Genomic DNA, 24,905 nt, shown 5'->3' on the forward strand with positions numbered 1-24,905 from the left:
TTATTGTGTATCTACTGTCAGATAAAAAGGTAACCTTCATGCACAGCTACAAAGATTGGGTAGTCATTGCTCATTTTGGGGAGATACCAATGGGGATTGTTAGCATAAACTGAGGTGTTTCCTTCCAGTAGACTTTTCTACATCTGGCACATTGAAGGTGCAGAATACTGGAACAATACTAAAATGGATTTAGAGAGATGTGCTTAGTGCAACAAGAGTTGCAAATAGAGTTGCTCAGTAGAACAAATATATAAGAAAATAACAGTAGGAATCAAATCAAAACAGTAGGAAAGTTTTATTGACTGAGAAGGAGCAAAAGAATAGAAGGTAAACTGAAAGGTTGTACTGTTGGTGAGAGAATGGACAAAAAGAAAGGGCAGATGAGAGATGGGCCGCAGAGAGTTTAAGGTCTCTTATGTTGATATTGTATGCTCTGAACTAAAAACTAACCTCTTCTCTTGTTCCTCCTACCTCCTCAATATCAATCTGCATAAAAATTAGAGTGGTGAAATAAAGTCAGTGGATCCTCGACTGATTCATGTGGTGATGGATAACACTTCTCCAAGTGAGGTACTGCGACAGTTCAGATCTTGTATATATAATATGAAACTTGGTAATGATCTAGATATAAAACATTTAAACATGGGAACAACTGAATACTGATGTGTTCACTGCAGGCTTTTGGTAATGCAACTGAAGGAGGAAAACTTTCTTTACCCCTCTGAGAAATGGTCATACCTTCCTTTAAACAATCTATTTTCTTTTAGCTTAGGCCTGTTATACTAAGTTCAGCATGGGTATTGAAGGAGTTCAGTAATCAGGGTGGTTGTGTTCCATTTTAAGGGGTAGTTCTCTAACAAAGAATGTCTGTGTGCTCAGTGCCTTCATTTAACAGGATCACCCTTTGCTTTTCCACAGATCATGTTAGGCATTTAAAAATACATATATATTATCTGGCCTTTCTGAAGCAGACTTGTATGCTTGTGGCATTTCATTGCTTCAGTTGAGAGATTACATGATAACTTCTGGACCTGTTTTTACCCTAGTCTAAAAGTGCATGTTATATCCTGCAGTTAAAAATTACAGACTTTGGGTAGTGAACAAGATGTTTGCCCCTGAAAAGAACCATCAGGATTATTAGACTTGTTGCATAAGTTAGTGTGTAAATATCTTTCATACATTAGCAAGAATTACGTTGGCCGTGTTTTGTGTTCCCCAAAATCTGCTATGATACAGCATGTGCTGCAGCAAAATAGCTCAGCTAAAAGACTTGCTATGTAGATCCTATGCTAGTTAAAAAAACAATAGCAAACAAAAGCAAAAACAAAACAAACAAAAAAAGACTGTTCATGCTTGTGTTCTGTGTTTGTGTTGTATCTTTTAGATCTGTTTAAAATAAACGTTTCTAAGTTTAGGGTAGCATCATTATTCCTCATTCTAATAGAGAAAATGGTCTTTGAACATGTAGACTAGTTTATTCTGTTCAGTGGTTGTATGGTTTTGTCTGTTGTAGGGAGGGGGCCTTAAAGCAGCTAAATCGTCTAAAGGGAAAAAGAAGAAAGAAAGTTTGGAGGGAAAAGATGGACGGAGGAGAAAAAATGCTTCAGATTCTGGGTGTGATCCTGCAACAAAGAAGCTAAAGGAGAAGGGTGAGGTGGATAGCAATGGCAGTGATGGAGGTGAGGCAAGCAGAGGTCCGTGGAAAGGCGGCTCCAACAGTGAAACAGGACTGGATCCAAGGGCCAAGCAGTTGCCTTCATTCATTCCTCAAATTAATCGCAATATTCGCTTTGCCACTTACACCAAAGAGAATGGTCGAACACTAGTAGTCCAAGATGAACCAGTTGGTGGTGACACAGCATTACCCTTCACTCCATTTTCTGCTGTGGCTGGACAAGCGTTACTAGTTGGATCTGGATGTAAAGAGGCAGGAAAATCACTGGAACAGGTTGGCCAAGGCACAGTGACTTCTTCAACCACAGTTACTACAACTGCTTTGACACCAACAACTGTGAGAATCTCTGATACCAGTTTGCCAGCTGTTACTGGACAGGACAAATTGAAAACAAACCGATCACAAGCCCAGGGAGAGGTGAGTAGCTCATGATCCAGCATGTTCAAGAAAAATGTGTATTTGCCAGCAGATCTTTTGCAACATGTTCCTGGTACAAAGTGTGTACATGGAACTGTACTGGACTACTTTTTCTCTGATTAATCCCTCCTTTTCAAAGAAAATAACCTTTCTATCATCTGATCTAAGAAAGGATCCAAAAGAAAGTGATGCTTGATAAAGAACTTGTAAGAGACAACTTTTTAGTGAACTTTTGAGCACTCTGGTTTTATTCAGCCTTAATCTGAGAAATTAGACAATGCAACCCTAAAATGACTTTGAACACTGTACTTTATGTAACTCATTTTGTCATGTCACATGGAAGATAACCTACTTAAAATATCTTGCCTTTATATCAACAAATGTGCATGAGAACATGAACATTTAAGTTATATGAGGCTACATTTTGAGAACCCTTCATAGATTCCCAGTTTGTCTCTTAGAACAAAGATGTGTACATAGTAGAAAAATGAGCCAATAGCATTATATACTATCTGATGCTGAAAGCAAAGAAGTAATTGAAACATCTGAGATGGGTATCTTTAGGTATTAAGAGCTCAGCAGGGAAGTGGCTCAAGGATTTTTCAGTTGCATATCCTTGTTTTCAATCGGAAAAGTAGAAAGGAAACTTCTAATTTTTAAGTAATCAAAGGAAAGCTTATAAAAACAAAAACTAAACCCCAACTCAGTAAGGAGTACAGGAAAAAAAAAAAAGCTTTTTCTACTGTATAAATAAGTGAATATAATAGAAGATGTACTAGAGATTCCAATGAGATTTCCAGGAGTTTAAATGGGCTGCTTTCTTCTATCATTTGTATTGGCTAATGGAATTAGGGGGGAAAGCAAAATGTTTACCTCAAGACAAGGATTCATAGATGGTAATGGATAAAGCAGAAATTAAGTTGCAGAAGACAGGAGAGTTGCATAATAACATTGTTAGATAACAATATGACCTTTGTTATTCATTTTCATCTCTCATTCCCTGCCCAGAGGAAAAAAACCAAAGAGTTGTAATCAACTACACGGTGCATAAGTGAACTGTCAAAATTGTATCTGTCGTCATTGGTATTAAGGAAATACTTTCATTGTGCTGAGAAATTTTGGTACCACTTCTCCTTTCCTTCCTCTCCCCAACACCAAATCACTTTTAAATCATTATTGATACTATGGCTTTATAATCTGCAGGTAGACTACTAGACCAGAAACTAAGCACCATATCAAACAGCTGGGGAGGGAACCACACACAAAACCACCCACAACTACTTTTTTTTTTTTTTTTTTTTTTTTTAAACTGGTTGTCGATATTTTGTGTGTTACTCCTTTGGACTATCCACTTTATCACAGTGTCATCTGGAACCTTGAGCTTAATAAGCTTGGCTCGCATTCATAGTCATATGCCATTTAAAAATTGTTATGTTTAATGTGGTAATTCTAAACATTAGTACAAACTATTTGTGCTGAGACAGCTTCCACCCCTGCTTGCTTCTGCTTTGTGGGAGGTGGGGGGAAGGCTGGGAGGAGAAGGAAGATTCCTGTTTATTGAAACAACTTCGACTTCAAAAAAGAAAAAAATGCAATTTTAGTATCTGGAAGAATTGGAAGGGAGGACACTAATATCTTGTTAAAGTTACTAAAAAGAGGTTGATAAGGAGGAACAATCTAAACATGAGTTTGCGGCATAATAGGTGTGCAGTGACACTAATGACCAGTAATATATATTACACAGAGGCTGTAGTTTTTATTTAGCATGGCCTTGGAATAAAATAGTGTTAACCATGAGTGTTACACGATGTAAAGAGCATACACCACCTCCTCCTGCTGCCTGGCTCCTGGAGCACAGCATGGTGCCCCAGGGCCAGGCCCAGGTTTTCTGCCCAGGCCGAGGGATGCAACTGCTGCTTTCTGTTTGGCGCTCACACGCATGCCACAAGCTCTCCATATTCTCAAATTCCACTGGTTGTACCAGAACAGAGCTGGTGTCTGAAAGATACCCTGGCACCAACCTAAGCCCCCCTTTCTAATGGGCTGGTCCAGCTTGAAGTTTGCTGACGCTTGGGGAAGATACATGCCTGAACCAGTGTCTGGGAATAAAAGACACACACTCCCTCCAAGAACTGCTGCCACAGGGCAGGGTTGTCCAGCCCCCCGATCTGGCTCTGGTAACTGGCACCAGTTTTCACTTGCATGCATGCAGGTCTCACCAGTAGCTGTCACTTAGTCCTTACAGCATGCAGAGAGAGAAATATTTAAGATTTAATAAGAAAACATAAGATAGGACAGACTGCAGTGATCAGGCACAGGGCTCAGCCAGACAAGTGCACTTAAAAGCTCTTATGCCCTTTTTCCTCCTACCCCTCCTCTTTGTGCCTCCTTGCCCCCCCCTTTGCCTGCACACCCCTTTGTGGGTTTGTAGAGTGCTACCAACTCCCACACCCTTCCCAGTTGGGGACCCCCTGGTTAACAGTCTTACCAGGTGCAAAGTGCTGCTTGATGTTCCTGCAGTTTCTATATAGTCTGTCAGTTACTGTGAGTGGGAGGTTTGTTTCTTTTAATTGTCTGTTTCTTTTGTTAGATCTGTGTCTTGGTGTATTTTGTTTTCTGGCTTTTCCCTTTTTCCTTAATTTCCAAATTGAGGAGGCCCTTCATCAGATAACCTCACTGGAATAAGCATCTTCACACTGTCGCTCACATGCCCTCATCAATTACTGTGACTGCCCAGGTTTTGTCATCACTGCATCACGTATCAATTGTTGGTCAGCCTTGTGTCCCCTTGCATGGTTGTTTATGGCATCCTCCCTTTCTTATTATCCCTCGTTGCATTGGAAAAGGGCCTTTACTCTTAAAAGAGGAGACATTCTCCTTCCACATACTCTTACAGTGAATATTCTCTATGACTGATGAGATTTCTAAGTTGAAATTTGAAGAAAAGGAAGAGAACCAACAAGTTAGTCACAGAATATAATCACAGTAGGATTGACTGTGAGAATTGAAAAATCTGAATAAATTGAGAACAATAGAATATTCTGTTTCACAGTGATGGAAACTTGCAAGTAAGAAATTTTTTCAATTTTTAAAGATGATAAAAAATTAAGCCTGTTGTGCTTAACCTCTACTGAGCAAATCCCCTAGAGAGCACCACTTAAGCACCTGTGTGCCAGTCAACAGATGTGCGGCTGTCATCAGGAACAGGCTATTCAGTAACTGCTAGAGGTGTTTATTTAATTAACTTCACAAACTAAGTTAAGTATTTTAAGGGTGCTGGTTAAGTAGAAGCTTATCAGGATGATCCTGGGTGGGGGAGGGTGAGTACTGAAACAGTGAATGGTTGAAAGAACAAATTTGCTGTAGAAGAATGACTGCAAGGTACTTTCAATTAAAACTCTCCAGTGATTTGAAACAAAACAGTCAGCATTTTAAATTGCTTGTTTTTCCGTGAATTAGGCAAATGCATCTTGTGTCTCACTTTTGTTCTAAAGCACAAGTCATTGTGTTCATTTTTTCCATGTGTCTTCAGTACATAACAGACACTTACCTCATTATTTTCAATAGCTTGTAAGTAGGAAAAATTATTCTAACAATCATTAAAGAAGTCTGTTCATTGTAAGCAGTACTTCTACTAGATTTTTTAAAATTTTTTTTTTTACTGCAGGTGGGTAAGAAGAATACTAGTTTTGTAATTAGACCAACCAAGGTACTGTTGAATCAAATAAGAATCTTTTATTAGGCTAATGCTTTTCAATTTTGTTTCAGAATTCTCGAAATTCGCTTTTGGCTTCTTCTGGATTTGGAGTCTCTCTCCCAAGTGCTTCCCAGACCTTGGTATTTGGGGGTGGAAGAGGCCAATCAAATGGAGTAGTGACTCCAGAAAGCAAGTCTTCTGGGTTTACTTTTGGTTGTAGTACTGGACAAGAGGCTCAGAAAGATTCTGATCTTTCCAATAACTTGTTTTTTCAATGCATGTCCCAAAATCTACCTTCCAGTAACTACTTCACAGTCGTTTCAGAGAGCTTGACTGAAGATGCCTCCAGTCGGGACTCATTCAAGCAGTGTACAGAGAATGTGGGTGCTGGGACCTGCAAAGGTAAAATTCTTTCAGCGGACACTAAACCAGGAGCCCAGTCTGGCAGTTCTGTGGAGCGGAAGCTGCCTGTGGAATCCATGCCCACCCTTACTCCAGCCTTTTCACGAGGCCTGTTGAATACTCGCCCCCCAGATAGTCATGAAAACTTATTTTTACAGCCCCCAAAGCTATCAAGAGAGGAACCCTCAAACCCTTTCCTGGCATTTGCTGAGAAAACAGAACTTAGTCCTTTCAGTGGCTTTGCATCTTCATCTCAGACAGGGGTTTCTACTCCATCTACAGCTGTGGGTCATAAGGCTACTTCTGGCTGGCCAGAATCACTCACATCTACAGACTCTTGTCTAGCTAAGAAGAAAACCTTGTTTATAACAACTGATTCCTCAAAGATGATCTCCAGTACTCCTTGTTCAACAGTTGCTGTTGGTGTTCAGAGTCCTTCCACCATAGGGAATGGCCGTTCCAGCTCACCAAGCAGTAACCTGACACAGCCCATTGAGATGCCCACACTTTCCTCCAGCCCAACAGAAGAAAAACCAGCTGTTGGGCCTGGCCAGCAGGACAATCCTCTTCTGAAAACATTTTCTAATGTGTTTGGCAGGCATCCACCTGGCTTTTTCTCTTCACAGTCTGAATTTCCACAGGAGAACAAAGCCCCCTTTGAAGCTGTGAAAAGATTCTCTCTGGATGAGCGGAGCTTGACATCCAAACAGGACTCAGACTCCAGTACCAATAGTGACCTATCAGATTTGAGTGACTCTGAAGAACAGTTGCAAGCCAAGGCTTGTATGAAGGGAATCCCAGACCACTTGATGGCAAAGCTAGGTCCCAATGCAGAACGCAATGCTGAATTGCTGCTGGGGAAAGGAAAAGGGAAACAAGCCCCAAAGGGCCGACCTCGCACAGCTCCCTTAAAAGGTGATAGCTTGAATGTAGGTTGTCTTGGATATAAAGGGGTGGGATACTTGTATTTCTCCTGTATGATGAACTATGTGAAATAGCCACAGGTGTAAACCTCATTTATGCTGGGTAGCCAACATACAAGATATTTACAAGGTTAAAGTTTAATACTTCTTGTATGCAAATTAATGTGTTCACTTTGAGAATTGTTTAAGCATATATATGTCTGGACAAAACTGTTACACTGCAGACTTGGAAACATTAGATTCTTTTTGTGTGGATTTGTTAATTTTACTGCTAACTTACATCCTAATTAAAAGTACCAACTGTTAGTCTTTGATGATAATGGGCTGTAGGTGTTGTCTAAAGCAGCTGATTGTTGTGTTGGGATTGAGAGCGAAAGCTGGAATGTCTGTAAGTAAATGCTGTTTGGTACTTTGTGTAGCCCAATTTAACCAGATGACCCTTCCTTTTACAAAGGCTTTTTACTTTTAAAATAACTGTGGTTCTGGTGCATGGAAGACTAATAGAAGCTTGTCTGCTGAAATGATCAGTCTTATTGGTTTGTCATGGGTATGAACGTACAGATTTCTGAAAATACGTGTATTGGGGCCAGTATCATTTTGCTGTTTCAGTTAACTAATGAATTTTCACTTCTACTTTGCCTCACCCAGTTGGCCAGTCGGTACTGAAAGACATGAGTAAGGTGAGGAAGCTGAAGCAGTCAGGTGAGCCTTTTCTCCAGGATGGCTCTTGCATCAATGTAGCCCCACATCTGCACAAGTGCCGGGAGTGCCGTCTGGAGCGGTACCGCAAATTTAAGGAGCAAGAGCAGGATGACTCAACTGTGGCATGTCGCTTCTTCCATTTCCGGAGGTGCTCAAATCCTTCCTTCCTTCATATGTAGTTTATACGCAGAGCTTGGACCATGTCCAAGCACAAAGTATTTGTGTTTTATTTAATTTACTTGCTTGGGTACAATAGTGAAGATTTTGAGTATCTTGCATTTCCCTGCATCACCTGACTGGTATTTCCTTGCTCAGGCGGAGAGGTGAGGGAAGAGCTGTTGCTGGAATGTACAGCTTACAGCTGTGTGACAGTAGGAGAAGTGTTAAATCCAGCCTTAGGAGATGGAATTTGCTTTATTGGGTAATAGTTTTTGTATGCAGTAACTGTTCTTTTGCTCTGTCATAAGGAGTTCAGAACAGAGAGAAAATTTTAATTTAGTCAAGTGATGTGATATTGCCAGCATGAACGAGGCTGATGTTTGACTAGGTTTTGTAAGTTGAGTACAAAACTGATTTCTAGGAGCAGGCTGCTGCCTGTATTTTCTCTGTGTACTACATATGTTCCTTTGCAGTTCGTGTTTCTCTTCATCTTCCTTATCTGCCTATTGTAGCAAGCACAAGGCATGATTTGAAAAAAGATGTTTACTCGCTTTTGGACATTTAAAGGATGAAGAAAATTTTTAGTATGTGCCACCCATAAGGATTATAGCTGCTGCTCTTCCTGAACTTGTTAAAAAATAAACTATCTTTGAGATTAAAATCAAAAATATTTTTTGCTGAAAAATAAAGTTACTTTTAATAATGTCAGGAGACATTCAGGCTTCTCTAAGTTACATTGTTATACCTTTTACCACATGAAGACTAGGAGCATCAACTGCTACTGATAGAACAGTTGTCTCATATCTGGGGAGAACAGTGTCAAGAAGAGTAGGTACAATAAGGATTTTTGTCTCTTCTAATGTGAACTGTTAGAGCAGTTGTTAAGTGCAAGCATTACTAGCCGGAATTGAAATACTGGTTTCCCAAGAGTTGGGAAATAACTTTCTACTGAGTTAAAATAGAAAACGAACCATGCACAATTTTACAAGCAGTATCATGCAGCAGCCCAAATAATTTTAATTTTATCATCTCATTCTATTAACAGTATAGAATTATACCAATCTGTAACAATCTCTCATGTGGAATTTCACACCAACACATACTGGGACCTGGGCATCCCTTCTGGTGGGTTTTGCAGCCATTGCCTTCATGTACCTTATTCTCTTCTTTATTTGGATTTGCATAATAATTTTACTGGCTGTAAATTATTGTACTGTAACTCAAGCCTTTTTCCCCTTTCCGGATCTATATTTTGACATAGATTGCATTATAAATTAATTAAAGGTGGTTAACAAGCTTACTTTATCCTCTTTTCTGCAGGCTGATATTTACCCGGAAAGGTATTCTACGAGTAGAGGGTTTCTTGAACCCACAGCAGAGTGACCCTGATGCCATGAGTCTATGGATTCCTTCCTCCTCCCCTGCAGAGGGGATTGATTTGGAGACTTCAAAATACATCCTGGCCAATGTTGGAGACCAGTTCTGCCAGCTTGTTATGTCAGAAAAAGAGGCAATGATGATGGTGGAGCCACATCGTAAGCTGGGTTTTTGATGTGTTTTTTATCCATTTTCTGTGTGTGACATATACCATGCAATGGAAGAGTTAAATGAGTAATATAACTTTTTGTCAAAATGCTTCTCCTCTTCTTCAAACAAGAAGGCTATATTCACTTCTTTTGGGTGTGTGTAATTTTGTAAATGCTATGTAATCCCACCAGAATTTGGGATTTTTCGTTTGGATCAGTGCAGCCTTTCTACAAGGAAAGCTAACGGTAACTTTCTGAGACATCATTCGTTGATTGTTCAGTAAGCAAGTGCAGAAATTAGCTGACCCATGCTCCTAAGAAAATAGAAGTGAACACTTTTCATGTTGACGAGCTCCACTTTAATGAGCATCTTTTTTTAATACTTCAGTCTTATTATACTCCAGGGACATCACATAAAAGCACAGGGTTTTCTGTGTAGAGAACAGCACACACATTCAGTGTGCAAGTACTCAGCTAAGGAACTAGTTGACAGCATTGCCACTAAAAGGGGTAGTGTGTTTGGAAAAAATTTCCTCAAGGTATCCGGTTCAGCCTGTCGTATTGATTGCTCTGTCTGATTTTTCACTTTAGTTCCTGGAACTTATGAGGGCATCCATTTGGAGAGGACTACTACTTCAGCAGATTTCTTAGTTCAGAATCCAAAGAACTGATAGTCATCCAATTAATGAAATTTAAGACTCATTCCTTATAGTTTTATGTGTTCACGTTATTTGTTCATAAAGCTAGCAGTTTCACAATTTTCCTGTAACTTCCATGAAGTTCAGACTCTACAGAGCTTTGTGAGGTGCCCCATTTCTCTGTAGTGTGTGTTTTGGGATTTAACCTTACAACCTCTTAGAAATGGGGATTTTGGTAGTGTCAAAGGACTAGCAACTCAAAGAGTGTCTCTGGATGTAAGAAGTATGTGTTTCTATACTCTGCCCCCAAGTCATGTTTCTGTGAATTGCTTGTCAATGTTACTGTGATATTCTCAAATTAGATGAGAGAAATGAAAAATGTCAAAGCAATGATTCCTAATGTTCCTTCTATTTTTAGAGAAAGTGGCATGGAAGCGAGCAGTACGTGGTGTGAGGGAAATGTGTGATGTATGTGAGACAACACTCTTCAATATTCATTGGGTTTGTCGCAAATGTGGGTTTGGGGTCTGTCTGGACTGTTACCGGCTGAGGAAGAATCGTCCACGTAGTGGTGAGTACTGGATTTTTTCCTTACTGTCATCTACAAAACAGCTGGCTTTCTGTGGGGATAGTTTCTGGGAAGTTGATTAAGCTTTTGTAGGAAAATTGGTAAGTATCAATGTGGGAGTCTGTAAGTTTGGAACTTTAGCACAGCTGCCTTATATGTTGCTGTTCCATTCTCTATTTCTTTAAATAACTGTATTTTATCTATTTGGTTAGAGTTTTATGTTAAAATTGTGACATCAGTAGGCATATGTTGTGTACTGAGAAAGACTGCTGTCTAGTTCCATCTTTTCCTCAGCTAAAGAAGAATTAAATAATACTATGTATGCCTGGTCTGAACCATCACAAGATGGACTAGTAAACACACACTATAGAGAACCACTTCCTGGACAAAGGAGTTTTTGGAATGTTTTCTCTTTTTGATTCCTTAATGCTTTTTTAATTAAGGAAAACTTCAGTAACTTTGATTTCTAACAAATAGGGAGATAATGTTTTTGCAGAAGTGAGTATCAGATGTTTTTGTGTATATTTGTATTGAGACAGCTTTGGTAGTATGGATGCTGACAATGGCCAATCTTAATAAATGTAAATCTACTACTGACAGTTACGTGACTCTATGAAGCAGATGTACAAAATACTAAAGATAGTGAGTACTGCTATCTGCCTGTTATAATAAAGATTCCTGAAAGCACTGAATTATCAGAGCAATGGGTTTTAAAATTAGATAAAATTTCACCCCTATTTTTGTATAAGGAAGAAATTACTGCCAGAACACACCAGAAAAGAGCGAAAGAGTGTACCACCAGTCTTTAAGATGTAGTTAACCAGGGTATAATGGAAATAATTGAAAGACAGTAGAATAGTGGTGTTTTTTTTTTTGTTTTTTGTTTTTTTTTTGCATTTTGGCACTGTACATGTTTGGAAAAAGCATTTGGGACTGAATATGCCACTGACAGAATGTGGTATAAAGATTTTCATGATTCAAGGGCAGTGGTCCTTTAACACCTTCTCTCACATTATAAAATATATATCCTTATCCATGCTAGGTTAAAATAAAGATGTCTTGGGCACATGGGAAGTTTGTATTTGTTGGTGTACAGAGGAGGGTCAGTACAGAAAAGATCGATATTTCACAGTGACATATAATTGTGGTGTGTGTATTGCTTATGAACAGCTTCCTGAAAACAGTATCCTAATTCTCGTTTATTAGTAAGTCTGAAATTTTGGGATGGGCCAAAATGGACAACAGAGGCATTACCTTAATACAATTACTTGCCTCAAGAGGCTTCAGAACGTTGTGATGTAGAAACAACCTGTGCAGATAAAAGGTCTAAAGGGACCCTGAAATGAAGTTGTATATCATAGAATCATTCAGGTTGGAAAAGGCCTGTAAGATCATCCAGTCCAACATTTAACCTAGTACTGACAAGTCCACCACTAATATGATCCTTTTAATCTTCTACTCCCCTTTTACTGCATTTTTAAAGGAAGAGAATGGTGTGCAGTTTATGCAGCAATGTCTATGTAGGCGCAACTTGGTTTAGAATCTGAAGTAATATATATTTGTCAGGCTGCTTTTCAATCTATTTATTTGTTACTTTTTAGATTTATTAAGCAGATATAGTCACAAGAAGGCTTAGTTTCTTCTTCCTTAAACTGATATGCAAATACTTGTAGAAAAGTTTGGGAGATGATGACGTTAAAAGTTAGAATTACTGTACAACTTAGGAGAGTGATATGAGAACAATAGTGATCTCAAAAATTGAGGAAAGAAGCAAACACTTCTAGGTGATAGAAAGTAGTGAACTCCTTTGATTGTGATGAAGGGAAAATTAACGTGGTAGCTTCATTATCTGGATGCAAAGAAGTTGCTGTGTATCATGTGCTAATGATCTGTTTTTATAATTTATTTCTGAGATCCCCAGGTTAATCTTCTGCACTGTAAAGAATCTGAAGAAACAATATTGATGCATTGTATTGTAAAGTTCTAGTGACTTTTTTAATAAGTTTACTTCTTTGTATGTCTTTATTCCAGAGACAGAGGAGATTGGTGATGAGGAAGTGTTCTCATGGCTGAAGTGTGCAAAGGGTCAATCTCATGAACCAGAGAATCTCATGCCAACACAGATCATTCCTGGTACAGGTAATGCTTGAAACTTGAAAATTTATAGTTAAGGCCTTGTTTTTAGATTTCTTTACATGTGATATTAAAAATCTAAACTTTATTCCAGCCCTCTATAATATTGGAGACATGGTTCATGCAGCACGAGGCAAATGGGGTATTAAAGCCAATTGTCCGTGTATTAATCGGCAGAACAAGTCAGTGTTGAGACCAGCCGTCACTAATGGAATATCACAGGTATGTAATCTTGGGCTGTAATCACTTTGTTTGACACTACATTTTAAAGATCTATTAAAATGTTAGATTGTTTAGGCTAATCTACTGTGAAACACACTTTTTCTTGGTGTGTGTTAGAAGTGTCTTGCTTAAGCAAAATTAATGGGATTAATTTTTTATTAATTAATAGGATGCTTTTCAGGGGTGTATGCTGTAATTGTTATTTACCAAATGGATATCACAGAATCATCTACATTGGAAGAGGCCTCCAAGATCATCTAGTTCAACCTCTGACCTAACACTAACAAGTCCTCCACTAAACCATATAACTAAGCTGTAAATCTAAACATCTTTTAAAGACTTCCAGGGATGGTGACTCCACCACTTCCCTGGGCAGCCTATTCCAATGCCTCACAACCCTTTCAGTAAAGAAGTTCTTCCTAATATCCAACCTAAACCTCCCCTGGCGCAACTTTAGCCCGTTCCCCCTCGTCCTGTCACCAGGCATGTGGGAGAATAGACCAATCCCCACCTTGCTACAGCCTCCTTTAAGGTACCTGTAGAGTGCAATAAGGTCACCCCTGAGCTTCCTCTTCTCCAGGCTGAACGAGCCCAGATCCCTCAGCTGCTCCTCGTAAGACTTGTTCTCCAGACCCCTTACCAGCTTCATTGCCCTTTTCTGGACTCGCTTGAGCACCTTGATGTCCTTCTTGTAGCAAGGGTTTGATCTAATCCTTCTTATGTATAAGTTTGAGCAGGAAGCCATTCATACTGATGCTCTATCTTAAAACAATCCAGTGTGAGCAGTTTGCAGTTTACAAAGTATACTTTGTTACGTTTCGTGAATGTTATGCTGAATCTAGAGGAGTTTTGTTACTGCTCACACAAAAATCCTCCTGTAAAAAGAAAATTTAAAAGTCTGGGCTTGCATTAAAAAATTTGCTTAGTAGTACATGGTAAAGTTCATGTCACAGTGCAAGGTCTAATATACAGAGATGACAAGCTTCTGTACTCTGCTGCTACATAAGCGCAAAGGAATTCTTCTGTTAGCTTGAAGCAAACAAAAAAAACACAAAAAAAACAGTGCTTTAGATAAATAAAATGTTCTCAAGCTGAACTCTTCCCTTTGTTCAGCATTTAGCAGATGTTTATACCTTTGTTTTAGCTTCCGACTGTAAATGCCAGTGCATCAGTCCCTGGAAGTGAGAGCACCTTTTCCACTGGAGCAGGGACAGCGGGAGCAGGGCAGCTAGAAGTGGACAGTGTACCAAAATCTGAAGCAAATGATAGTAGGACAGAAGAACCTGCAAAAACAGAGACATTATCAACCAATAACACTGCTGAAACAAAGACTAACAGACCACTTTGTCCAGAAACAGCCCCATCATCTGCCTTACACTGGCTTGCAGACTTAGCAACACAAAAAGCGAAAGAAGAAACAAAAGGTGAGCAGAACACGTGCATTATGGGGTTGGAAATAAAAAATAAACAATAATGTGCTGCTTACTTGCTATTCTTTGTGAGAGTGTACATTCTTAAATAGAATGTTTTTTCTTTGCCTCTGGAAGCAGATTTATTTTTTTTTACAGGCTTAAGAATATGGAAAACTAGGAAGATGATATTGCTGAAAATAAAAAATACTGTCTTGTCACTCCCAGTTTATCTCAGTGCTGGTTCTTGAGTTTATTTTCTAAGTAATAAGCAGCTGGTATCCTGATGTAAAGTGACAGTAATTAATTTCAGATGTAGATCTGTCAGTTTATGAACTATTGAAGTAAACAAAGCTGTTCAATGTGCAATCTGAAGAGTGCATTTCCTAAGAATATAGAGATTAGAGCCTACCTGAGTCAAATGAAAGCTTAGAACTTCTTTAAATACTCGATAGACTGAGAGTGTGATTTCCAGTATGAAAGTAATTCTTTATAATATACACCTCAGAGTTGTCAAAGGTAGCATGAGTAAAACAGAATTATTCCTGTCCACATGTCTAGTAGAAACTGCTTTATATGTCAGTCTTAAATGCTCTTGAATTTTTGCAGTGCCTAGCAACTGTAATATTTTGACTGTAGTTAAAATTTGAAATATTTTATATCGAAACATTAATTTGGAATGTCAAGGAAATATTTTTAATTAAGCCTGTTACAAAGTTATGGCTTCTTGTACATCAAACGCTGTCAGATCAGATAAACTACTGTGCTACTCGAAACCTTAACTAACAGGCTGCTAAGAGTAAAATCTGTCTGATCTGATGTCTTTGTCATTCTCTTCAAGGTGTCCATTCACTGTTGTGGTGATAATGTACCAAAAAATTATGTCAATACCATATTTAATGCAAGAAGAACTCATTTCAGAGGACTTTATGGTCATTTGAAATTTGCACTTTTTTTTCCCTTCATTTTGATATTTTTCTTGCAGAATCAGGATCACTGAGGTCAGTGCTTAGTAAAGAATCCCACTCACCCTTTGGATTGGATTCCTTCAACTCCACTACAAAGGTTTCCCCACTAACCCCAAAGCTGTTTAATAGCCTGTTGTTGGGCCCAGTGACATCTAGCAACAAAGCAGAAGGCTCCAGCCTCAGAGATCTGCTACACACAGGGCCAGGAAAGCTTCCTCAGGTCCCATTAGACACAGGAATTCCCTTTCCTCCAGTCTTTTCTGCAGCTTCTACGGTAAGCGATTTTGTATTCCCTCAACAATGTCTGTTATAGAAAAGAATTTTGTGATGATCTAACAGTTTTAATCTAATTTTTTTTTTTATATCATCTTATTCTCAAATGTTGAAACAAACGTAATATCTAGCCAGGTCCACCACCCCACAAAGTTGTAGAGAATTTTGATGTTCATTGTTAGTTTGTAATTTGGTTTGCTGATGTGGTGGAGAAGCTATTTCTTCCCAGAGACCAAGAAAGTGAGTTACGTATAGCCTTTAAATTGTTTAACTGATGATCAGCATCCCTGTAAAAGCTCACTTTAAAGTCTGGATCTTTAAAAGCATTGCAAGAGCATACTCTCCAAAAAGACAAAAACTTGTGAGCAAATCAGTTCCTTAAAAAGCTTAAATGCCTTTCAAGTATATATAAGATTGTAAATGAATGTAAGATGTGTTTAGTATTTCTGGAGGCTTGTTTTGGAATAAAGACACTTTGTTTCTCTTTAATTTGATTTGGAGGAAATAACCTTAAAAAAAAATAAAAACCAACAAATCAATGGTGCTTGAAATGCTTAAAAACATTTAGTTCAAGAGAAGGGAACGTCCCCTGGGATTTATTAAGACTTAGTTCTTCCCAGAAGACTTACTCCAAAAGCCCAGGCAGATAGAATGAGGGAAGATGATGAAATGGCTTGTCTCATAGCAGATTTTTTTTCCTACATGTTAAATTTGGGGAATGGAACCTTAAAAATTGTTCATGTTGTTTGCTATTAGTAGAGGGAACTGCAGCTCTAAGGGAAAACATGTCACTGCTACAGGAAATTGAATCCAAAAATACTATTTTCTCCTCTCATCCCTGAGTACAAGCTCCAATGTTGTGATCACATTTTAAAGCAAGTTATTCCTGCAAGGCATGAGAGGGCCTGTCTTGGTTTGTATCTCTGTCCTCGCAACTGTATGCATTCTCTCATCACCTTTATTCAGATTTGTTGTATGCTTTATTTTTTTCACTTTCTTGACCTCTGGTCTTCCAGTATAAGAGATGTAGTTAAGTTGTTGCCTCCATCAACAAAAGGCATTTAAGTTGTTTCTGTTACGACCCCCATCACTTTCTTATTACTCACATTCCTGTTCAGGAATCCTACAATCTGCTTGTAGCAGGTTATTTTAAACTTTACCAGAGTAAAACAGGAGCATATCTGTTTCTGTTCTTACTGGATATATGCCTGTGTCTGCTGATTTGTTTACTGCTGAATATTTTTTTGATAGCAAAATGTTCATGACTGAAAGCTGAATGAGAGCAGATAATGTCTGCTGTTGCAAGATGAAACTTACCTCTGGGTTTACATCTTCTAGGGGGCCAAAGGTAAAGCCAGCCTGCCTAACTTTTTAGACCATATCATTGCTTCTGTGGTGGAAAATAAGAAGACATCTGATGCTGCAAAACGAGCTAGTAATTTAGCTGACACGCAAAGAGATGTGAAGGAAATGGTAATGGGTTTAAATGTTCTGGATCCACACACTTCCCACTCTTGGCTTTGTGATGGTAGGCTCCTTTGTCTTCATGATCCTAGCAACAAAAACAACTGGAAGATCTTCAGGGAGTGTTGGAAACAAGGCCAGGTGGGTGATGACAAATTGCCAACCTTTATGGCTTAGAAGTATCCTGACAGTTTAATCTCTACCTTTGTTAATGTATCCATTCAAACTTTGGCCAGTTGCTCCTGGGTGCATATGATGAACAAGGATTTCAACCGTAGCACTGTAAACAGGGAACACAGCAGCCCTGTCCACTCCATGCTGAACTGGCTCAAGTATATGTGTTGTTCTCAGCTTGACAGCCTTTTAAGTTGTAGTGTGATTTGTGCTGAACCTGCTCTGCCACAGCACGTTAGTGAATCCATTTCGATTCCTGCATACATCCTGCATGGATCTACCCCATACTTGATGCTTTATAGCCTCAGGAAAAGGTCCATTCTTTCCAGCTGCAGCATGTACAAGAATACAGGTGCTGCATGAAACAAGTTCTGCCAGAATTTTGGGGTATAGTGATGGCAGTGACTCATTTTTAGCCTGCAGCCTGTATGAACCCAAGTATTGGTTTGGATTCAGCATCTCATGTGTTGAGCACTCTACTGAGTGGTCATTGACTGATGAGGTCTTCAGTCAAGAGAGAAGACTTAGACCTGCTGCCAGTATATAGCCACTGTTTCAGATTTTAGTCCATAGTGCTGCAGTTCTTAGACTTCTCCAGAGAGTCATTAACATTGGCCTGGTCAGGCAAGCTGAAGCTTAAGAAATGTAACTGCTGCTACTCGGGAAGCGTACCCGTAGCTCTGACAGATTCTGGTGTCCATTAGTGTTCAAACTGTGTTCTTAGCATTTGGTTCCAAAGCTACCTCTGACACTGTTACCTTCACTTACTACTCGGAATTGAGACCCTTGGTGCTAGATTGGTATGTCCCTTATCTTCTCTTCTGGGGAGGTTCTTGTTGACAGCTGTTCTGTTGTTATTGTTCTAATATTCTTGGAACTAACGTTCTTTACTTATTTTGGGTTGCTCACAAGACATACATGCTGCTGAGCTGTGACAGAGGAGCAGATCAGGCTTCACATTCCTCTTTTGGAACTCAGAGTCTATTCCTGCCAGTGGAAGAGTACTTCCCAGTTAACTTTAGCATGTCCCATGGGGACATTCTTTGCATCCACTAGGCACATGTATAACTAGCATGTACCCATGAGAACTGCAAAGAGGCTTGTGCCACCACCAACCACAGGTCAACCAGTTCCTTTTGTTGACTTCACTAGTCAGCTACTAATAAGTGTTAGGGGCTACTGTACCTCCCTTGTCTGACTAGAAATGCAGCCTGCTGGTGGTATTGCCAGCTTTCCCTCTAATTGCAGTTGTCTTCTTGTCCTCCTGGATTCTTCCCAGAGTGCACAGGGACCTCATCTTTTTTGAACCTGTTGCATCATTCTGAATTATAATTTCTGATCAGTTTTTTTGCACTCCTGTGTTGTCAGTCATCTGCCTGTCTTGGCTAAGAGCTGTTAAATTTCTGGTCAGTATGCTCTGGCAATTTTCTCTACTCTATCTGTCAGCAAATAATATTCTCCTCCTGAAGAGGATCCTAAATAATTTGGCAGCTACTGACAAAACACTTGCTCATCAGTATCTGTGCAGATTAGACTGGCTTTATCACCAGAATCAAGATGCTGCATGTGTCCATGAGGTCCTTAATTGTTAATGAATCTTGAGATTCTCCTGATGGAGTCTAGAGATGGGATTACTGATTTGCTGTCAGATGAATGTGTAACTTCCAGTGCGCATCACCTTCTAAGCTGGTGCAGACTCTGAGACTTTGGCCACAACAGTCACGTTTATATACTGTTTGTGAACCTCTGTTTTAGGCTTTTCCCCCAAATGTGCTAGGGATGATTTTTGCATGATTTTATCATTCCGAGGCCCCTTTCATAGCAGCAGTCCCATCCTTATTCAAGGATTCTCCAGTGATGTTGCATTCACATGAGTTTACTGCTCAAAGGCAGAAAGCAAGCTACTTGGAACTCTCTTACTCCTGCACCAGACAGAGCAGGTGACCCAGGTGTTGCTGTTTTAGCAAGGTCATTTTAAACAGAATTTCTGAGAGCAGAGATTCTCTCAACAAACTGTTTTATCACAGTTCTCTTTCAGCTGAATCCACAGCCCAGGTGCCCCTTTGAAAGTGAAGTCAAAGAACATGAATTCCACCCCAAAAAAATCACCTTCCCTTTTCCTGTTCTGTGGGTTGAAAAAGGCTAATTGGAAAGTCTTAAATATCCCCTGGCCCCATAAATGTTCCCTAGGCACTAGATCTGAGTCATATGAAAATCTTAGCCATGGTAGCATCCCAAACTGGTAACAGAAAATTATTTTTTCTTAATGTTTGGATAACAAATGGCACTCCTAGTGTCATTCAAGATGAGCAACATTTTTCAAATACTGTCTTAGAAATCGTCAGAGATAAGTTAAACTATGTCTTATCCCAGGCTTTATCAGAAGACCATAGGATTACTTCTTTATGGAGCTGCTTTTCCAGAGCGTTTCGCTGTCCTGAACGCAGTTCTTGCTCAACTGGGGATACCGTCACATGATTCTTATCCTTATAGAAATATGCTCTTTTCTGAGTTCTTGTACTAGGTGCTCTCTCTCTCCCGCTCGCCCCCTCTCTCCCTTTAAGGTGGTGTTGGAGGTTTTTCTTTTCTGCCTGTTTTTTGAGAGCAGTTATGGCACAAAATGTCTTCCAAACAAGTCTACTGTCTTTTTATCTTGCAACCCTACCAGTGTTCCTCACTTGAGGGAGAGCATTTTCTTTCTTTCATGGGAAATTCTCTGCTTAATAGCTGGAAGGGTTCTACTAGGTTAAATAGATTTCTGTTCTTCTTGTTATTATGTTCAAATGCTTAAGTGAATACAGCAGGGAACAAAATATGTCATTATTTGCCTGGGCTGAAGAAAACTAGCTTATTCATCAGCTTAAAGTCTACCTGGCAGGAGTTTCCACCCATCCTGTGAAAGGTACTGTGATTTCTTCCTCATCCATGATCCTTATTTTTCTGTAGAATATGATTGAAGTCTATCCATTGCTTTAATGTTACAGCCCTTACTGGGATCAGGGAATATATTTAAATTTGGGATTAACATAATCTGCTCTGTCATTTTAGGGAAGTTTGCTACTTGTCAGGGACTTACATATTGGACATGGTAGAACGACTGCCAAATCTTATCTGGCCCTCAGACATTTACCCCCCTGCTGCTTTTCCACATTGGCACAAACAGTACTGGGGAGACCTGGACAGTATCAAGAGTGAATATATGGCTCTGGGATTACTGGTCAAAGGCATGTGGGCCAGGTGGTTCTCTCAGTCTTGCCAGTGAGGGAGAAGTACTTGAAGAAGGATGGACTGATCCTGCAAGCCGTTGTTTGTGTGTCTGGTTTTGACAACAGGGCTTTGGGGTTTTATTGTTACAGGAACCTTTTTGAGCATCAAGGACTTCTTGGAAGACTAGCAGGATAAAAGCATCTTTGCTAACAGGCTGGCCACTGTGATTAGGAGAGCTACAAACTAGGAATGACAAGTGAGGGAGAGGATAGCTTTGAGATACAGAAAGGACTTAGTTGGCTGGGTTGTCAAACAAGCTATGTGGGGTGATGTGAACAGGAAGGCTTTCATACTCAACAAAACAGAAATGAAAGGGGGTCCACCTCAAACCTGTTCCAAATAAGGAAATGTCTATATCACAGCATTTTGAGGAAACCTCTCATACCATTTCTTGGAAATCAACAAGACCTTTCTGAAGTGCCTGCACACTAAATGCATGCATTGCGAGGAAGAATTAGCATGGGGTTGCAGGGCCACAGTCTCATTGGTGTAACAGAAGTGGTGGAATAACTCACACAAGAGTACGGCAAGGGATAGGTACAGACTGTTCAGGAAGGACAGGCAAGAAAAGCAAGGAAGGAGTATTGCTGTTTGAGAGACCAGCTGGAATGTGTGAAATTGCATGAGAATGGATGATGAGCCAGTTGAGAGCTTATGGGTCAGGGTTAGCAGGTAGACTGGACTAACATGAGTAACATGATTATTAGTATCTGCTATAGACCACCTGATCAAAAGGAAGTGATGAGGCCTTCTTCAGACATTCATACCATCATCAAACAAACTGATGAAGTACGAACTAGATAGGTGGGCAGGGAGGTGGGTTTAAAACTGACCAAAGTGCCATGCTCAGAGATTCGAGATCACTAGCACAAAGTCCATCTGGAGGCCAGTTGCTAGTGGTGTACACTAAGAGGTCAGTATTGGGTTGAGTACTATTTTATGGAGTCACAGAATGGACGAGGTTGGAAGGGACCTCTGAAGGTTGTCTAGTCCAACCCCCCTACTGAGCAGGATCACCTAGAGCACCTTGTGCAGGATGGCATCCAGGTGGGTTTTGAATATCTCCAGAGAAGAGATACAGAAGAGAACAGGCAACCTGTTCCAGTGCTCTGTCACCCCACGGTAAAGAAATGCCCCCTCATATTCAGTCGGAACTTTCTGTGCTTCAGTTTGTGCCCGTTGCCTCTCATCCTGTCACTGGGCACAACTGAAAAGAGTTCGGCTCCATTTTCTCAACACCTTCCCTTCAGAAATCTATGTACACTAATGAAGTCTCCCTTCAGTCTTCTCTTTTCCAGGCTAAACAGCCCCAGTTCTTTTAGCCTGTCCTTGTATGACAGGTGCTCCAGTCCTCTAATCATCTTAGTAGCCCTCCTCTGAACTCACTTCTGTAGTTCTATGTCCCTTTTGTACTGGGGAGCCCAGAACTGGACAGAATACTCCAGTTGTGTCCTCACCAGGGTTGAGCAGAGGGGGAGGATCACCTCCCTCGACCTGCTGGCAACACTCTTCCGAATGCAGCCCAGGATACCGTTGGCGTTCTTGGCCACAAGGGCGCAGAGCTGCTCTCCAGCAGGTCATTCCCAGCCTGTACTGGTGCTTGGGGTTATTCCTCCCTAGGTGCAGGACCCTGCACTTGCCCTTGTTGAACTTCATGAGGTTCCTCTCAGCTCAGCCCTCCAGCCTGTTGAGTTCCCTCTGAATGGCAGCACAGCCCTTTGGGATATCAGCCACTCCTCTGAGTTTCACATCCTTATTAATGACCTAGGTGCATGGACAGACTTCAGCAAGTTTACAGACAGTAAAAATTTGGGAACAATGGCTGATACATGAGGTGGTTGTGCTGCTATTAAGGCAGACCTGAAGGCCAGAGAACTGGACCAAGAGAAATCTTCTGACTTTCAACAAGGGGAAATACAAAGTCCTGCACCTCAGGAGGAGTAACCCCATGTAGCAGTACTTGCTGTGGGCTGACCAACTGGAAAGTAGCTTTATTTAGAGGGACTTTGGGATCCTGGTGGATGACAAGCAATACATCCTCACAACAGAGAAGGCCAATAGCAATTTTGGGCTGCATTAGGAAGAGCTTTGTCAGTGTCAAGAGAGGTGGTCCTTCTACTCAACACAGGTAAGGCCGCACCTGGAGCAGTGTGTCCACTTCTGTGTTTCTAAGTATGAAAGAGACATGGATTTACTGGAGCAAGTCCAGTGAACGGTCACAAAGATGATTTAAAGGACTGAAGCATCTTTCAGGTAAGGAGAGGCTGACAAAGCTGGGATTATTCTGGCTGGACAAGAGAAGTTTTGCTGGATTGTGTGGAAAATCATATCAATGTGTATAAATACCTGATGGGAAGTAATGAAGAAGAGGGAACTAGACTTTTTTCAGTAGTGCACATGGACAGGACAAGATGCAGTGGGCACAAATTAAAAAAAAGAGAAGCTCAACCTGAATACAATAAACAGTTCTTCAGTGAGTGTGCTCAAATACTGGAAGAGGTGGCACCGAGAATTTGTGGAGTCTTCATTCTTGGAGATACTCAAAGCCCAACTGGAGATGGTCCTGGGCAACCTGCTGTGGCTGACCCTGATTGAGCAGGGAAGCAGAGTTGGACTAGATGTTTTCAAGAGGTCTTTTCCAGACTCTGTGGTTTTGTTGTTTTGTTTTTTTTTTTCCTTTTTTTTTTTTTTCAGAAGTTGGCAGGACTGAAGTAACATGCCCTTTTTGTTTTCTTAACCTTCAGTCTTCTGGAGTTGAGGTTTCATTGCCGCTTTCTAGATCTTAAAGGCTACGTGATTATATATTTGAAAAACAAAGCCGCTTGTGTTATTCCCAAAGGGTTTTTTCCTTTTTCTTTTTTTTTTTTTTTTTTTTTTTCCCCTTCATGGAGAATTTTGAATGAATAGGCATTGTCATTTAGGGAATAAAATGGGATACCATCCTGTTAGAGGCCTTCACAGAACAATCCAGCTGAAGCAGTGTTTAGTTACTGGGGTGTTCTTAAACAGTGTATCTTTACAGGTGCTTGCCTCTAGCTTTTTGGATATCTTTGCCTAGAACTCTGATGCTACTAGAATGTCTAGTGTCATATGTGCTCCTCAGGATTGTACTTAGCTCTTTCTTCATGTAAATAAAACCAAGGTCCACCTTCGAATCATTGCTAATGTGTAAGGCCCAGCTTGAAGTTAATTCAGCCTTTCACAGACACGTGAACTGTCATTTGAACGTAGGTAGCAGTAAACCTAAAGTTTTTAAGGTGGCATAGTCCATGTCCAGTTTCTTTTTTTCCCCTCTTAAGTCTTGCAACTCTAGTGATTGCAGTAAAGAAGACTGAGACCCAAGTCGTCTTAAACTTAAAAGTCTTTGGTCACTGTTCGGAGGATTGTCTGATATACCTTTTTCCTAGTATTGTTAGTTTAGGAAACGCCTTGAGCGTTTATGGGGAGAGGCCACTCAAATTTTGGTTTGGATTGTGTGTATGTGGTTAGTCTAAATATCTTAAAACTCATTTTGCAAGTAAACAGGTGCTTTTCTGCCCCTTGATTTTGTACTAGAGAGTTAATGATGAACCATCATTGTATGTAAGGAATGAGGGAACTAGTTTAAAAAAAAAAAAAAAGGAAACAAAATCATATCAGAACATGGAAGTTTCATATCAGTTTGTTTTAATACAAATGCAATTTCTAGTGGTAGTGGCATTTGTGCTTAAACAGCAGGGTTGGTGGGACTCAAGACAATTCCACAAGTAGATTGACCTAGGATTGCCAGGCCTCCACCCAGCTGCTCTCCCTCTTCTACAACAGGACAAGAGCAGAAAGTAAGATGTAGCAGCTTGTGGGTCAAGGATAAAGACAAGGGAGATCGATTACCAGTTACAGTCACAGGCAAAACAGATGCAACTTGGGAAAAAATAATTTATTGCCAATTAATAACAGAGTGAGGTGATGAGAAACAAAGACAAAACTAAAGCACCTTATCTGCGCTCAACCCTCCTTCTTTCTAGGCTCAACTTCACTCCTTCATTCCTGCCTCTTCTACCTCTTGCCCCCACACTGAGTGGTGCAGGGTGACAGTGAACGGAGATTACAGACAGTTCATAACACTTGATCTCTGATTCTCCTTTCTCCTCACCCTTTTCCTGTGTTCCAGTGTGGGGTCCCTCCCATGGGATGCAGTCCTTCATGAACTCCTCCAACATGAGTCCTTCCCATGGGCTGCAGTTCTTCAAGAACTCCTCCAGCATGGATCTTTTCTACAGGATGCAATCCTTAAGGACTGCTTAAGGAC

The 24,905-nt window shown here is 40.2% G+C and overlaps 1 protein-coding gene across 1 annotated transcript in view; it reads left to right on the forward strand.

Moving 5' to 3' along the window:
• The window catches only part of KDM3B (lysine demethylase 3B), a 53,204-nt gene that overhangs the window by 16,177 nt on the left and 12,122 nt on the right, over positions 1-24,905 (forward strand). The window contains exons 6-16 of the mRNA XM_084295365.1: positions 502-570; positions 1,514-2,092; positions 5,861-7,106; positions 7,763-7,964; positions 9,296-9,510; positions 10,558-10,710; positions 12,739-12,846; positions 12,935-13,062; positions 14,207-14,486; positions 15,457-15,713; positions 17,051-17,317. Coding sequence (XP_084151491.1) covers positions 502-570; positions 1,514-2,092; positions 5,861-7,106; positions 7,763-7,964; positions 9,296-9,510; positions 10,558-10,710; positions 12,739-12,846; positions 12,935-13,062; positions 14,207-14,486; positions 15,457-15,713; positions 17,051-17,317 — 3,504 coding nt within the window. The remainder of the gene's footprint in view (positions 1-501; positions 571-1,513; positions 2,093-5,860; positions 7,107-7,762; positions 7,965-9,295; positions 9,511-10,557; positions 10,711-12,738; positions 12,847-12,934; positions 13,063-14,206; positions 14,487-15,456; positions 15,714-17,050; positions 17,318-24,905) is intronic.

Source organism: Netta rufina (genome assembly GCF_964035555.1).
Source record: "Netta rufina genome assembly, chromosome: 14".
Lineage (NCBI taxonomy): Eukaryota > Metazoa > Chordata > Aves > Anseriformes > Anatidae > Netta > Netta rufina.